Genomic DNA, 15,761 nt, shown 5'->3' with positions numbered 1-15,761 from the left:
TTTATCCTGTTGCCTGGAAAACTCAAGTCTTCATTCTCCAGGGATACTGGTGGGGAGGTGTTAGCCTGCATTTATATTAAACAAAAGCTACATGGTAGCATTTTAATGTGATGTCCTGAAGCCCCCTCCACCCACCTTTTTTTTTTTTTTTTTTCCAAAACTAATGACATAATGAGCCTGTATGCCCATGTTTGCATTCAGAGATACCAGTTTAGCTGGAAGATTGTAATCTGCTCTGGTGGTGTGTTTACATCACTAAAGCACTGCAACTCAAGACTTGGTCTGCTCTCATTTTCTCAAGCTGGTTTTTAAACATTTGCCAGCATACAAAAAAGAACATTCTCTTTTATTCTTCATTTTCTGATTTGGGAATAGTTAATGATATGTGCACATGAATTCTTCTTTTTTGGGGGGATTGAATTCAGGGGAACTTAACCACTGAGCCACATCTCCAGCCCTATTTATATTTTATTTCGAGACAGGGTCTCACTGAGTTGCTTAGTGCCTCACCATTGCTGAGGCTTTGAACTCGTGATCCTGAGCCACTGGGATTATAGGTTTGTGCACACCCTGCTGATACATGCACATGAATTCTTAATCCCTACGGTTAGATTTCTCCTCGGCCCTGGGCATGTCTTCCTCCATAGCCTTCCCTTGTAATCATAATCTCTTAAATCCCATTCCTATGTCATTTTACTAACACTCATTAGACTGCAGTCTTTTTCAAAGTATGATTTGTAGTCTCTGTTGATTGAATCAGAGTCATTTAGGTGGTATTGGAATAATAGGCCATGGGGGTCACCTCAAATTTGCTGATGTAGAACCTGTATGTATGGAGCTCCAGATCGACACATCTTTAAATCTGCAATTTAAAGCAGTTCTACAAATAGTTCTTTTTGTGTTGTTTAATTTCTATATTCAGTTTAATATCATTTTTTATAGTTATTACAGTATTTCTCATTGTTGGCACCTGTATTAGTCCATTTTTCATTACTATAATGAAATACCTGAGGCAGACTAATTCATAAAGAAGAAAGATTTATTTAGCTCACAGTTTGGGAAGCTGAAAGACCAAGATTGGGTAGTTCCATTGGTTCAGCACCTAGCGAAGGTTTAACAGCATAATGGCAAGCCAAACATCACATAGCCAGAATGGAATACAGAGAATCTGGGTTCCCATAATCCCTTCTGAGGGCAGGTCCCTAATGACTTTAGGACCTCCTATCATGTCCCCTTCTTAAAAATTTCATATCTCCTTCCAATACTACCACTCTGGGACTAAGCAACCAATACATGGACTTTTGGGAGACACTGTGAAACATACCCAAGCCATAGCAGTGATGTTGGCATTTGGATCAGGCCTATCATTGGGTGGCACTCTGTAAGCGGAAAAAGACATCTGTAATCCCATCCAAATACATTGTCATCCCCTCTAATTGGTACAACCAGAAAAGCTTTTGATATTTCCAAACACACCCCCTTTCCTCTATGTGGAGGTGATATCCTCCTCAATTAAGAATCTCTAGCATATACTACTTTTATTATTCTAGAGTTATTCTTTATATCTTCATACATAGACTTGATGAAAGACTCAACATTATTTACAACTCTGCCCACTCCCAAATAATACAAGGTATTTGGAGTGATTTAATGCAATCCCATCTTCCTGTTTCCATGGTTTTTTGTTCAACATTTGACTCTAGCTTTTTAAAATATTGAATAAATATGACATTATTGTTGTTTGCTACAGTAATCAGTATTTGTTTATATCTACCCAAGATTGCCAGTTGTTAAATTGATATTTCTTTCATTTGAGTATCAATGAAACTTGAGTCTTGTTTTTTTTTTTTTTTTAACTTCTTTAAAAGAAGACATTATTGTGCATTTGGAAGTAAACTCTGAGTTCTTGTTAGAAAATGTCTGTTTTTCCCAATTTCTTGATGTTTTACTTGAGAATATAATTCTAGAATGACATAATTTTTCTAAGCACTGTATTTAGTCCCTCTGTTTTTTATTGCTCCCCTGAGAAATCTGATTGCTTTTTTTTTTTCCCCCTTTTGTGGATAAACTTACTCCTTTTCTTTGGCTGCTCTTAAAGATAGCCTCTTGGCCTTCTATATTGTACAGTTTCACATAGTGTGTCTAGATGTGCTTTTCTTTTTTATTCTCCTAGGGATTTGTGTCTCTGGGATCTGAGGTTTTTGTCTTCTGTTTTTGAAATTTTCTAGCCACTATTTCTTTAAAAATATGGGTTCTCCATTCTTTGTTTGGAAGCTTTAGTTAGTTGTATTTTAGATCTTCTTATCCTATTCTTTATATTCTTTAATTTCTCTTTTGTATTTCTTTTTTTCTGTGAAGGATTGTATTTTTTTTTTTCCCCTATCTTCAGAAATTCTGTTTTGTTTTGCCTGTCGTCCAAGTCATTTTTGTTAGCCTCTTTTTTCTGGCCCATGTATTTGTTACCTTGTTCTGTGAACTTTTAAGTGTAATTTTAAGTTGTATATCTTTTAATTCCACAATTTTAACTTATGCACATGTAATTTGGTTTCCCATAGCTCCTCCTGCTCTATCCTGCTCTTTTGTGTATGTGTGTGGTGCTGATGATTGAACCAAAGGCCTCATGCATGCTAGGCAAGTGCTCCAAACTAACTACAGCCCAGTCCTCCTAATATGTTTGATAATTTTATTTTAAGTTCATATATTTGGCTAATACTATCATGTAGGAATCTCCTGGAATGTAAGGTGAAGGTATGTTTTTCTTCAGAAGAATTGCTTCTGTTTCTGGTAGATGCCCAGAAAGAACTTAAATTTATTTCCTGGCTTGAGGTTCCTGGACCTCACAAAAAGTGTTAATTTTTAACCCTATACCCCACTTAGGAGAGGTTTGTAATTAAGAATTTCCAGGAGAGAGGTGGAGGCCTGATGCAAACAGATTGCTTTTTATTTACTCTCTTGTCAATGGATAGAGCCTTTCCCCTCACCTACCAGCATTTACTGAGGGCTGTGGCCCTTCAGTGTGGAGATTTTATGCAGTAGTCTTAATTACAACTTTCACCGTATCTAGTAAAACTCAAAATTCAAGTCTCTAGATTTCAAGTTTTAACTAAATTCATAGATTTAGTTTTTGCTTACTGCTCTGATTTCATTCAGTGAATTCATTCAGCATATTTATTTGCTTATTCATTCATGTATACATGCAGTGCTGGGGATTGAACTCAGGGCCAGGCAAGCACTATACCACTGAGTCACTAGTTTTTCGTTTTGTTTTGTTTTGTTTTTGGCTCATTACTGTATTCTCTGTTTTTACCTCCTGTGAGACTTTTGAGTTTAGCAGTTTCTTTAAAAGTGTTTGTTGTATCTTGTCTAACGTATATAGTAATTTATAATGGGAGGAGGGTGTTTCCTATCTAGTTTTAATCTATTTCCAAAAACAAAACCTTGTGGGTTTTTTTTTTTTTTTTTTTTTTTTTTTTTAATGCACATTGGAGGATGCTGCTGCTGTTGCCTTCTGTGTAGGAAATTGGAATTTTTTTTGTTACCTGATCCTTTTTATTTTTCCAAAACTCAGTGCCACAATTAAATCGTGTTTATTAGTTGACATTTGTGATCTGCCAGTTAACATTTAAAAGTGTTATTGATATGGACAAAGTCTAATAGAATCCCGAAATTCTAAATGAAGCTGTGAAACAGAATTTATTGGTGAGTTTTGGAACTGGCTGTACTCTTTTTATCACTCACAGATTAGTTTCCATGTCTCTATGCAATCATTATCTACTAACTACATTTTTTAAAAGTTAGTCTGATAGTCTCAATCTGTTTTTCTCTTTTCTGAAATTAGGATCATGGAGTCCTAGAAATTTGGATCTTTAATTATCTAGTTTCAAGAAACAAAAACCCATTTAACATAATTCAAGAAAAGAGAGGCCATGCAAAGATACACATGATGTGGAACTGGAAAGTTGTCAGAAGCAGCTTGGAGTTCTATTCTTTTCTCATCTCTTATTTTTCTCTGTGCATCTGTTCTCTTCTCTGCTCTTTATTGATTTTCTTTTTTGTATTTCTTCCTATTTTTGAAAACTTCACTCAAAAGTCCTGGATGTGATATGGGTACAATTTTTATAGTGTCATTTTACATGGAGTTATATTGCATGATGTTACTATATCTCAGTATTTCCAATTTAAAACTTTTTAGAGTTGAATGTAGTGACACACTCCTGAGCAGCTTTGAGCAGCCTCAGCAGCTCAGAAGGCTGAGACAATAGGATCACAAGTTTGAGGCCAGCCTGGGCCACTTAGCAAGACCCAGTCTCAAAAAGGGCTGGGGATGTAGCCCAGTGGTAAAGCATCCTGGGTTCAATCCCTAGTACTTCTTAGAGCTGTGCTATCTAAAACACAGCTATTACTAGCTACGTGGCTATTAAAATCAAAACTAAAATAATGTGTAGGATCTGTATGGTAATAACTATAAAACGCTGCTGAAAGATATCAGAGAAACCCTAAATAAACAGAAAGATCTGACAGTAGTATTCATGGTTTTCAAGACTCTACACAAAGATGTTAGTTCTCCCTCAAATTGAACTATATGTTAAATGTGCTTTCCATTAAAATCCCAACAGGATTTAAAAATATATACATATAGGTTAGTGGAATCTAAAATTCTTATGGAAGGGCAAAGGACCTAGAATAGCCAAAACTGTTTTGAAAAAGAAAATGTTGGAAGAATCACAATATGTGATTTTTAAGACTTACTATAAATCTATAATAATCAAGACTGTGTAGTATTGGTAAGGAATAGACACAAGATCAATGAGTCAATGTAGATCAACATAAGTTGAAAAATAAACACACACATATAAAAAGCCAATTGACTTCTGGAAAAGGTGAAAGGCCATTCAATGAAGGAAGAATTTTTATTTTATTTTATTTTATTTTATTTCAGTAATGGGAATTGAACCCAAAGGTTTTCTGCCACTGAACTATATCTACAGCCCTTTTTATTTTATTTTTAAATTTTGAGACAGGGTCTCACTAAGTTCCTGAGGAAGAACTTGAAATCCTCCTGCCTCAGCTTCCCAAATTGCTGTGATTACAGGCTTGCACCACATGGGCTCTTCTCTTTGTGCGCGAGTTCAAGGCCACTTTTAGCAAATTAGCAAGGCTCTGGCAACTTAGCGTGACCCTGTCTCAAAATTTTAAAAAGGCTGGGGATGAGGCTTGGTGGTAACGTGCCCCTGGGTTAAATCCCAGTACTCCTTCCCCAAATAAAAATTTTTGCTCTGTGTATTGATTTGAGAGGACTGCTTTAACAAAATGCCACAGACTGTGGGTGGCTTAAACAGTAGAAATTTATATTCTTATAATTCTGGAGGTTGGAAGTCTCAAGTCAAGGTGCTGGCAGGGTTGGTTGCTCTTGAGCTTGCAGATGGCTACCTTTTTGCTGTGGCTCCACATGGCCTTTTCTCTTTGCATGTGTTTCTTTGGTGTTCTTTATTCCTCTTTTGTAAGGATATCAATCAGTGGATTAGGACCTATTCCTATGAGCTCATTAATCTTAATTACCTCATTAAACAACCTGTCTCCAAATACTCTGGCATTCTAAGGTACTGGGGGTTAGGACTTCAACATATAAATTTGGAAGAAAACAATTCAGCCATAATGTTCTGTGAAATACATGTTAAGAAAACAAAACAAAACAAAAAAGCTGCAGACTGAGGGGAAATAACTGCAAATCATATATCTGATAAAGGACATTCTATTTATAGAATATATAAAGAATTCCCAAAACTCAATAAGAAAATGAATATCCCAATTAAAGCATGGACAAAAGACTGGGAGACACTTCACCAGGAAACAGCTGATAAGGACAGAAATACTAGTTCAATGTCATTAGCCATTAGAGAAATGCAAACTAAATCCACTGTGAGCTACCATTACATACCTACTAGAATGACTAAATTAAAAATATAGTAGTAACTATACATTTAGCATACAGAAATCAATAAATGTAATTCATCACATCACAGCGATGCAGGGCAGCTAGAATGCATAAACATTGCTGTTGGGAATGAACAATGGTACTGCCACTCTAGAAATAGTTTGACATTTTCTTATGAATATTCCATGAAATGAGCTAGTCCCACTCCTGAGTATTATGTAACCTGTACACAAATGTTTATAAGAACTGTGTTCATATTTGTTCCAGATTGAAAACAACCAGATATTCTTTAACTGGTAAATGGATAAACTGTAGTACATCCATGAAGTAGAATACTATTTAGCAACAAAAAGGAATAAACTAATGACACATGCAACAATTTAAAGCAGGAGGAGTCTCAAGAGGTTACATAATGAATGATTAAGGACAAACGAATAGTGGCAGAGAACAAATCAGTGTGTGTCTGGATTTAGGATATAATTCTAGTGCAGTTTTTACAACAGTGGAACTTTTCTGTTCTCTGATTGTGGTGGTAACACACGTCTGTATATGTGTTAAAACTACTTAGAACTATATCCCCAAAACCCTATTTCTTGTATGGTTTTTAAGAATTAAAACCCCCAGTTTTAACTATCACATATAAATATTTTATGATTGGACAAAATTCAGCTCTTCAGTTGTACTGGCCTCATTTCATTTCATCAATAGAATAGGTACATGTGGCATAGAACAAATATGTCAGAACAGATATATAACATTTCTGTCAGTGAAGAACATTCTTTTGGACAGTGCTGTTTTAGAGCAGAATTGGCAAGAGCTGGGGATATTGTCAGTGAGGATGCTTGATCAGCATTCACCAGCATGTGTGACTCCCTGGGTTAAATCCCGAATACCAAAAAAAAAAGTTAATGTAGAGCAAGGATGACAAACCCTTTCAATAAAGGACCTGATACTTCATACTGTACTAGCCTTAAAAGGTACTTAAAACAAATGAGCCAGGCACAGTGGTGCACGCCTATAATCCCAGCAACTCAGGAGGCCAAGGCAGAAGGATTGCAAATCAGAGACCTTGCAATTTAGTGAGCCCTTTCTCAAAAAGGACTGAGAAAGATTGTGCACCACGATCATGTGAGATTCATCCCTGGGATGCAAGTTTGGTTCAACATACAGAAATCAGTAAATGTAATTCATCACAACAATAGACCTAAAGATAAGAATCATATGATCATCTCAATAGATGCAGAAAAAGCATTCAACAAAATTCAGCACCTCTTTATGTTCAAAACATTAGAAAAACTAGGGATAACAGGAATAGATAACAGCAAAATGTAATTTATTTTAGCCAGAAGACCAAGGTTATTGATGAATCAGAATGCTCTAAAAAGTCTTCACTAGTAAACACGAATTTTGATGAGCAAAGGCTCAGAAATTGACGTTTTCTGGTTTTTTTAAGTAATTCATCTTTTTTTTGGTGAAGTATCTTAAGAATAAGTTACATATTAGAACATGTTTTAGATAGCATAGGAAGAAAAAAAACATTAATCATTTTAACTATCTGATTTTCTATTTACTCTAACAAACCCTAATTTTAAAACTGTTATCCTTGGACTGCGGTTGTGGCTCAGAGGTAGAGTGCTTGCCTGGCATGTGAGAGGCACTGGGTTTGATCCTCAGCACCACATAAATATAAAATAAAGATATTGTGTCCACCTATAACTAAAAAAAAAATATTTAAAAAACCTGTTAGCCTTTGAAAATTCTGGATTGATAATACATTTTGAAATATTATATTCATAATTTACGCCAGTAGTAAATATTGACTGATTAACTACTCATCAGTAGTTAACTGTCATGGTTTTTCTGTTAAATAAGTGAGTTTTAACTGTTTGTAAATCTATTTTTAGCAGAGTACATTGTGTACAGCAACCATTTTGGAAAGATTCTGTGTAACTTCAAAAGAGAGTGTGCCCTCATGTGGTCACTGGGAACAGAATTTCAGCTGTAAACAATAAACCCTGCGTATGAATTCACATTTCTCTGTTGTTCCTTTATAGAATCACCCGATAATCCATACTATGAATTTCCTTTAATTAGGGTTTGTTTGTTTGTTTGTTTGTTTTTTGTTCTGATGATGGAACCCAGGGCCTTGTGGCATGGTAGGCAAATGCTGTACCACTGACCTACATTTGTACCCCTAAATTTCTTTTCAATAAACAAACAAATCATGGTGTGATTTTTAAATGCTGAGAATTAGAATAGCTTCTTGTCTTATTTGCAGAAGATGCTAAAAATGATGGGACTTGAAGAGCAGAAGGAAGGAGAAAGGACATCTAAGTTTAAGGAGAGGCAAGTTGTGGCAGAGTTTAGAAGCTTTCTAACTGATGTTGAAAAGAGATAACCTGTGTGTTATCCAGGTACATGCCGCCCTCCTTTAAAAATGCTCCCAGAATGGAATTCTGCTTTGTCGTTTATGTATATTCATCCTAGAGATAAAGAGACAAATATTTATCCAGCACTATTTGACACACTTATCTCTTTTAATGGGAATTTAAGTTTAGTTTGAAATAAAGTATTCTCATCTGGTGTGTACTGCAGTGGGCATTCAGGTGTTTATCAGGGATTTTATTTGAAGAAGCCATTTAAAAAATTTTTTCTTGCAAATTACAAGTTTAATTTTTAATTTGTTGGCAGGGTTTAATTCTTTTATTGTTCTTTTGAGTTAAAAGATTTTTGTGTTGTTGTTGTTTTATTTTGGTACTGGGGATTGAACCCAGGGGCTCTCTACCACTAAGCCACACTCCCAGGCTACCCCCACAACCCTCCCTTGTAAGACAAGGTCTCCCTAAGTTACTGAGGCAGGCCTCAAACTTGCAGTCCTCCTGCTTCAGCCTTCCTAGTATTTGGGACTGCAGTCTTGTGCCACCAAGCCTAGCTAAAATTTTGTATTTTTAATGATGGCTGTGCCTCATATCTACCTTCATAGATCCTTTGCCTGTATTTTTAATGCCCTGGTATTCTTAGAAGGATTCCTTTGTTAATGGTATTGTGAGTTCTTGCTAGGTGATTCACAGATCTCCACCAATCCACTAGTAAGGGAGTATTGCAAATTGATAATCCTGGTTATATGAATGAATCTTCCTGTGATCTGGTATTTGCATATGTTCTCTTTTGGTTGATAAGAAAATTTACCTGCATTTCAGTTAACAGTTTTAAATATCTAATTTTAAAGTATTTTAAATTTGCAAAGAATTATTGCCATTTTATGCAAGTTGAAAGGAAGTTTTTGCTTATTCAGATATAACTACACTTTTAAGTACCAGGAATGTAATATTATGAGTTGATTTTTAAAGTGACTTTTATTTTTAATGAGACTTGCAAAAATATATTTGGTTTATATTGAATACAATTATTTGACATTACCATCAGGTTTAAAAGGATGTAAGGGGGTTGTTCTCTTAATTAGATAATTAAATTAACCTTTCATATTCTGTAGGTTTTATGTGAAAAAATTTAAGGCAAGTTCATTAACTCAAAATTTTTACCAATCTTTGAATGAATAGCTATATAGTGTAGTACTTAATAGCTTAGACTCTGGAATCAAACTGCCTGGGTTTGAATTCCAACACTGTCCCTTACCAGATATATGGCCTTACAAGTTCTTTAACTACTCTATACTTTCATTTCTTTATTCGCAACATGGGAATGACATTAGTTCCTATCTTAATAAGAGTGCTGTGAGGACTTAATGAATTAACATAAAAACATTTAGAATAATGTCTGCAAGTACTGAGGCTTTGTGTGTTAGCTGTTGTTACTTCCATGTTAAGTATACCTGAGTTAATGCTGAAATCACTGAGATGGATATACTACTGTTTATTTTGTAAATACAGATCACTTGTTTCTTTTCAGTGAAAACGAAAGATAATCTTTTCTTTTTCTTTCTTTAGGCCCGGAATGTTAACACCGGTGAATTAGCAGCAATTAAAGTAATAAAATTGGAACCAGGTAAATTATTTGACATTTGATGTTTCTTATTGCTTTTGCCATCTTAAGGCTTATTTTAATGATGTTTGGTCAACCTTCTGTCCCAGTACTTTCTGGGAAATAGAACTGGTTGTCTGCTTTGGGGATGAGAGGGGAGCTCTCCTGGTTAGTGCCTTCTGAATCCAGTGGAGCTAACTTGTAAGAAGTTAGTTATAGTAGTGTGTTTCCAAGGCTACATTGTCCTGTGGCGGGGCAGTGGGAGGAAGAGAATTGAGATCTGGGAGGTTGTACTCTAGTTCTTTGTCTCCTGTCCATTTGCTACGTGAACTTGGGCATGGTGCTTCAGGTATCTTACTTTGTTTTCTTGGTAGACCCAACTCTCAAACCTATGTACCATTAGCATCCTAATAGTTACCTTTCACCTTGAGTGACGTGTTATAAAATCCATAAGGATGATTTCATATATTTTATCCGCTTTAACTATATTTTCCCTTTGGATTTACCCCACCCTCTTGAAACCCACATCTTTGTGAGCTCAATCCCTTCCTGCTTTCTCTTAGACCTCCTCCTGTAAGCCAAGTAATTGTGCTAGTGTCCAGATGGGTCCGTAGCAGTTAGGGTGCCTTCAGGTTTCAACTTCATATGAACATAAATCCATCCAGAGTTTTGAAGGGTGGGCAAGCTTTTTCTGCAAAAGGCTAGATGATAAATATTATTGGCTTTGCAGGCCATTTTCTTCCCTGGACTCTTCCCTCTCTCCCAAAATATAAAAAATATTCTTAGCTAAAAAAATCATTCTTAGAAACCAGGCCCCCTACTGTTTATAGTTTGCCTATCTTGATATAGCTCATCAGTAAACTGCTTAGAAGTACCGTTAAGACAAAAATTTAAGGATTTGTTGAATGTGCTCACACCACACGGAAATATAGTGAGTAAAGAACATTTTTTTTTCATTACACGTGTTTACAGATCTTAGATAGTCTAGTTACATTCTAATATCATAAGAAAAGGTTTCTTTATTTCCCCAAATCTTCTATTCTTTAATTTTTAGAAACTTAAGAAGGCTATTTGAATTTGTTGAAATCTGAGGTTATAAAAAGAAATTAAAGGTTCGGCACTTAAAGCAGGGTCTTCTTTTTCATCGTTAAGAAGTGGCTGTGTTTTTTGATGAAATGATCCTAATCAGAAGTGGTTTGTACATAAATCAGCCCCTCACATCAGCAGAGTGTCTTCTTTTTCAGAAAGCCTCTCTGACCCTGGAATGATTAAGTGGACACATCTGGAGGAATCAATCACTCTGTTAAAGCATGTACAATAGCTATCTTATCCTTCTAGACTTTTCTTTTTTTGTTTCCATATTTTAATCAAATTTGTGCCACTAGCACTAAACTCAGGGCCTGGCACTAGAACTCAGTACATTTTAAAATTACCTTGAAGCTGGGCACAGTGGTGCATTCCTATAATCGCAGCTGCTCAGGAGGCTAAGGCAGGAGGATCACAAGTTCAAAGCCAGCCTCAGCAACAGTGAGACACTAAGTAACTCAGTGAGACCCTGTCTCTAAATAAAGTACAAAATAGGTTCAGGGGTGTGACTTAGCAGTCTAGTGCTCCTGAGTTCAATCCCCAGTATACTCCACCCCGCCCCCCCCCCCAAAAAAAATTACCTTGAAAATTAGAAACTTAAAAGTCAGGCATGGTGGTGGTGCTTATCTGAAATCCCAGCTACTTGAGGCAGAGGCAGGAGTATCACAAGTTCAAGGGCAGCCTCAACAACTTAGTGAGACCCTATCTGCTCAAAATAAAAATGTCTGGAGATATAGCTCAGTGGTAAAGTATCCCTGGATTCAATTCCCCATACAAACTTGAAAAATCTATTTGTTCATCAAGGCAGTTTTTTTCTGATTTATATAATGTTTGAGTTGTGATGCTGTCAATCTTGAGCATTGCCAAGTATCCAATATCAATATATTGATCCATGTATTAAAAGTAAAATATATAACTAAGTAAAATGAATAAAATTATTCATATTGTACGACTAAGAGATAAAGGGTTATTACCATATTTTTATGTGTGTGTGTGTGTGTGTGTGTGTGTGTGTGTGTGTGAGTGATTTTCTACTTGGATTTTCTACTTATGTTCATAGAAGCCATCTGAATTTTTATATTTAATTTCTCTGTTTTACTTTGTTCATATCTTAGGAGACGTGTTTTCTTGTTGGTAAGCTCTGCCCACTGGTGAAGTACAGTCTCTGAAGGCAGGCTATTTTGATTCTAGTCCAGAGTGGAGTACATTATTCAAGCTTTCTGGACCTCTGTTTTTTCATCTCTGAAATGGGGATAATAATAGTAACTTCCTCTTCTGGTTATTATAAGGATTAAATGGTCTTAAATATCTAAAGCACTTAAACAATAATGCCTGACACAGAGTATGTACCAAGTAGTCATAGTCAGGTGGCTGAGAATTCTGCCACCACTGATACAGTTATTAAGGTGTGACCAACCTTATTTTATCTACTATCTACATTCTACTTTGAATCAGATCCCAACATTGTATCATTTTGGCCCTTAATATTTCCCCCAAAATAGCTAGAGGATAAGAACCCAGAGCCACAAACAGGAAACTCCATACACTGCATTTGGGAAAGTATGCCACTTTGGAAAACATTTTGGCACTTTCCTAAAATGTTCAACATAAATTTCCCGTAATGACTCAGCAGTTCCTCTCATGCGTATCTTCCCCCTCAGTGACTTTCACACATGAGTGTTCATAGCAGCATTACTCATAATATCTCAGACTTGGAATCATCCTGACTGCCCATCAGCTGGTGAATGAATGGACAAAATATGTCATACATGTATAATAGAAGACTATTTTGTGATAAAATAAAACTTCTAGTACATGCTATGAAATAAATGAACTAAACAGTTTGCTGAGTGAAAGGAGCTAGGCACAGAGACCACCTGTTTTGTGATTCTCTTACATGAAATGTTCAAAAAAGGCAAATTTGGAGAACTGGAAAGGGGATTAGTGGACTGGTGAGTTGGAGGCAGAGGAGTGGATTGGCAGTTAAATGAACTTATAGAATATTATAGAGGTAATAGAAACCATTCTAAAACTGATTTATAGTGAGGGTTGAAAAACCTGATGAATTTACTAAAAATGCCATCGTTGAATTATGTACTTGATTGGGTAAACTACATGATTTTAAAATATGCCTTAAAAAATAAAAAAGGTATAACGATAATACTATTGACAATAATAGTTTCTTACTAATAAATAAGGTCCACACATTGAAAATAGTGGATATGTTTTACATTTCTTTTATGTTTATTTTTTTTTGTATTTTTATTGGTGCATTATAGTTGTACATAATGGTAGAATTTGCTGTTACATATTCATCTTGCATATGTATAATTGTATAATTTGACCAATATCACTCCACAGCACCTCCTCACTCTTATAAAATTTTTGCTGTTGAAACTTGGCCATTTGTGGTATTTCGCCTCAGTCTGGATTTTGTTGATGCCTCACTGTATCATTTAATATATTCTTCAGTGAATTGATGGTTAGCTCTAGAGACTGAATAATTTCAGGTTTGATTTAGTAGATGGGAGAAGTCTACTTCAGGGGTGGGGTTATGCTCACATTTTTCTAGGTTAAAATTTTGATGGCCAATCTTCTACTTTTTAAATTAAAATTTTTTTTTTTTACAGTGCTGAGGATTAAACTCAGTACTGGCCACTCTAACATTAGTTGCACCCTTTATCCCAGCATGTTTTATTTTGAGGTATGGTCTCACTAAGTTGCCAAGCTGACTTTAAACTCAAAACCATTCTGCCCTGTCTCCTGAGTAGCTGGGGTTGTACGCCACTGCACCCTGCCCAATCTTCTACTTTTTGAAAACAAAAATTAAATCTGAAATAATGTGGTGGGTTTTAAGAATTTGCACCTTTAGTTTGATACATTTATTCCTTTTTAAAAAAATAACTGATAACCAGTTTGAACCTGGTTCAAAGCTAAATGAAAACTTGAGACATTTTAACAAAATTGTTTAAATGTCAGGTTAGTTCAAGGTGGTTCATTATGAATTCTAATCTTATTCATGTGGCTTAAGTTTTTCTTTTCTCAAATATATCCTTTGATTGACCATCAGTTTACACTATTTTTTAGCTTAAATAGCAAAAACAACGGTTATTATAATAAGAATAGAAAAATAGTTTATCGAAAAACAGAAACTAAAGTCATTCGTTATTTTTTTTTACTTTGTATCATAACTGTCAGCTTTTTGGTGATTTTTCTCCAGATTTTTTGTGTGTAGAAACACCATATATACACATGTTTACATATACATGTAAGTAAACAGACCACAAAGGGAGCTAGCTGGTCATAGTTCAAAGACCATACTGCTTTGATCAGTTCAGTTGGTTTGCACACAACTGAACCAGTAAAAATATGTTGCAAAGGATACATAAGAATGCATATGAATAAGGCCCAGCTCTCTAGTGCTTCCCTGAAGCCTCACAAGGTGACCCATGTTGATGGTCAGTGCCATCCATGAACAATCTGTTTGCCACCCTATGTTTTCTCAAAAAGGTTATCATTGATCTCTTACTGTTAATTAGCATTTCTTTGCTTCTAGGGATGGAATACCCCACCACCACGACACACCCACACATGCCTCTTGGCCTTTTGTTATTATTTTGTAAAGAACCTGTCCATGCCAGGCATGTAATTAATATTTATTCGTTGTCTGCTTGGTGCCAGATGTTGGTATAGGTGTTGGGCACATAAGTAATAAATAAAGCAGATGAGGCTTCATTTAAGAAGCTGAGATTTTAGTCAGGAGAGACAATAAATATGGAAACAGCACATAAATAAGATAATTTTATGAGCTAAAATAGGGTCATGTGGTTGAAAGTGGGTGGGGACTAGTAATACTAGTGTCACAGTTTTGCAAGGCCTCTACAGGTAGATGTCATTTAGATTGAGATTTAATAAGAAGATAGTATTGGCAAATCCATTCCAGCTAGTGAAAGGCAAGTGAAATGCTCTAAAATAGGAATGAACACAGCAAGTTTGAAGACAGAGGAGGCCAGTATGACTGTCTCATTTTGAACCATCAGGAACATGGAATTAAATAGAGTTGAGAAACCAGGTAAGAACTAGTATAGATGGTCCAGAAGACTGTGATAAAGAGTATTTTTTTGTTTTGTTTGATGTGCTGGGGATTGAACCCAGGACCTTGTGCATACCAGGCAAGCACTCTACCAATTGAGCTATATATCCCCAGCCCTAAAGAGTAGATTTTATTCGAAGTGTAGTGGAAAATTGTTTGGAGAGTTTGGGGCCTGAGCAGTGGGATCAATTAAATGAATAATCATCTTCTACTATATTTTGCATGTCTTGCTAAGAGATCCAGTTGGAGATTTTGAATATGATTAGGCAGTTTGATATATGCATCTGAAGCTCCTGGAAAAGTTAGATTACAGATGCAAATTTGAAGGTCTTTAGAATATAAACAGTACTTAAAGCTTTGGAAGGGGATGAGATCACCTAGGAAGAAGGTATATAGAGAGAAGGCTGGGGTTAGGGTTGGGGTTGGGGAGCTGAAGTTAGAACCCTATGTAATTCTAATACTAGAGGTCTGCTAGGGGAGAATCCAACAAAGAGCTTGAGAACAAGTTAACCAGTTACATTTAGCTAGGGAACACACCTGCTGAATATTTTATGATGGAAACCCATAGAAGAAAGTCTTTGAGGAAGGCAGGAGATGAAAACTGTGTCAGATGATATGCTGAGAGATGTGGAGGAAGACTGAAAATTGCACATTGGCTTTGGTGCA

At 35.8% G+C, this 15,761-nt stretch overlaps 1 protein-coding gene across 2 annotated transcripts in view; it reads left to right on the top strand.

The window, feature by feature from the left end:
- The window catches only part of Map4k3 (mitogen-activated protein kinase kinase kinase kinase 3), a 172,655-nt gene that overhangs the window by 50,833 nt on the left and 106,061 nt on the right, over positions 1–15,761 (top strand). For both annotated transcript variants that reach the window (XM_076833921.2, XM_076833920.2), the window contains exon 2: positions 9,883–9,940. In XM_076833921.2, the coding sequence (XP_076690036.1) occupies positions 9,883–9,940 (58 nt within the window). The remainder of the gene's footprint in view (positions 1–9,882; positions 9,941–15,761) is intronic.

This window comes from Callospermophilus lateralis, chromosome 14 (genome assembly GCF_048772815.1).
Source record: "Callospermophilus lateralis isolate mCalLat2 chromosome 14, mCalLat2.hap1, whole genome shotgun sequence".
Taxonomy (NCBI): Eukaryota; Metazoa; Chordata; class Mammalia; order Rodentia; family Sciuridae; genus Callospermophilus; species Callospermophilus lateralis.
Note: the sequence above shows the minus strand (reverse complement) of the source record. Positions and strands in the feature narration are given on the sequence as shown.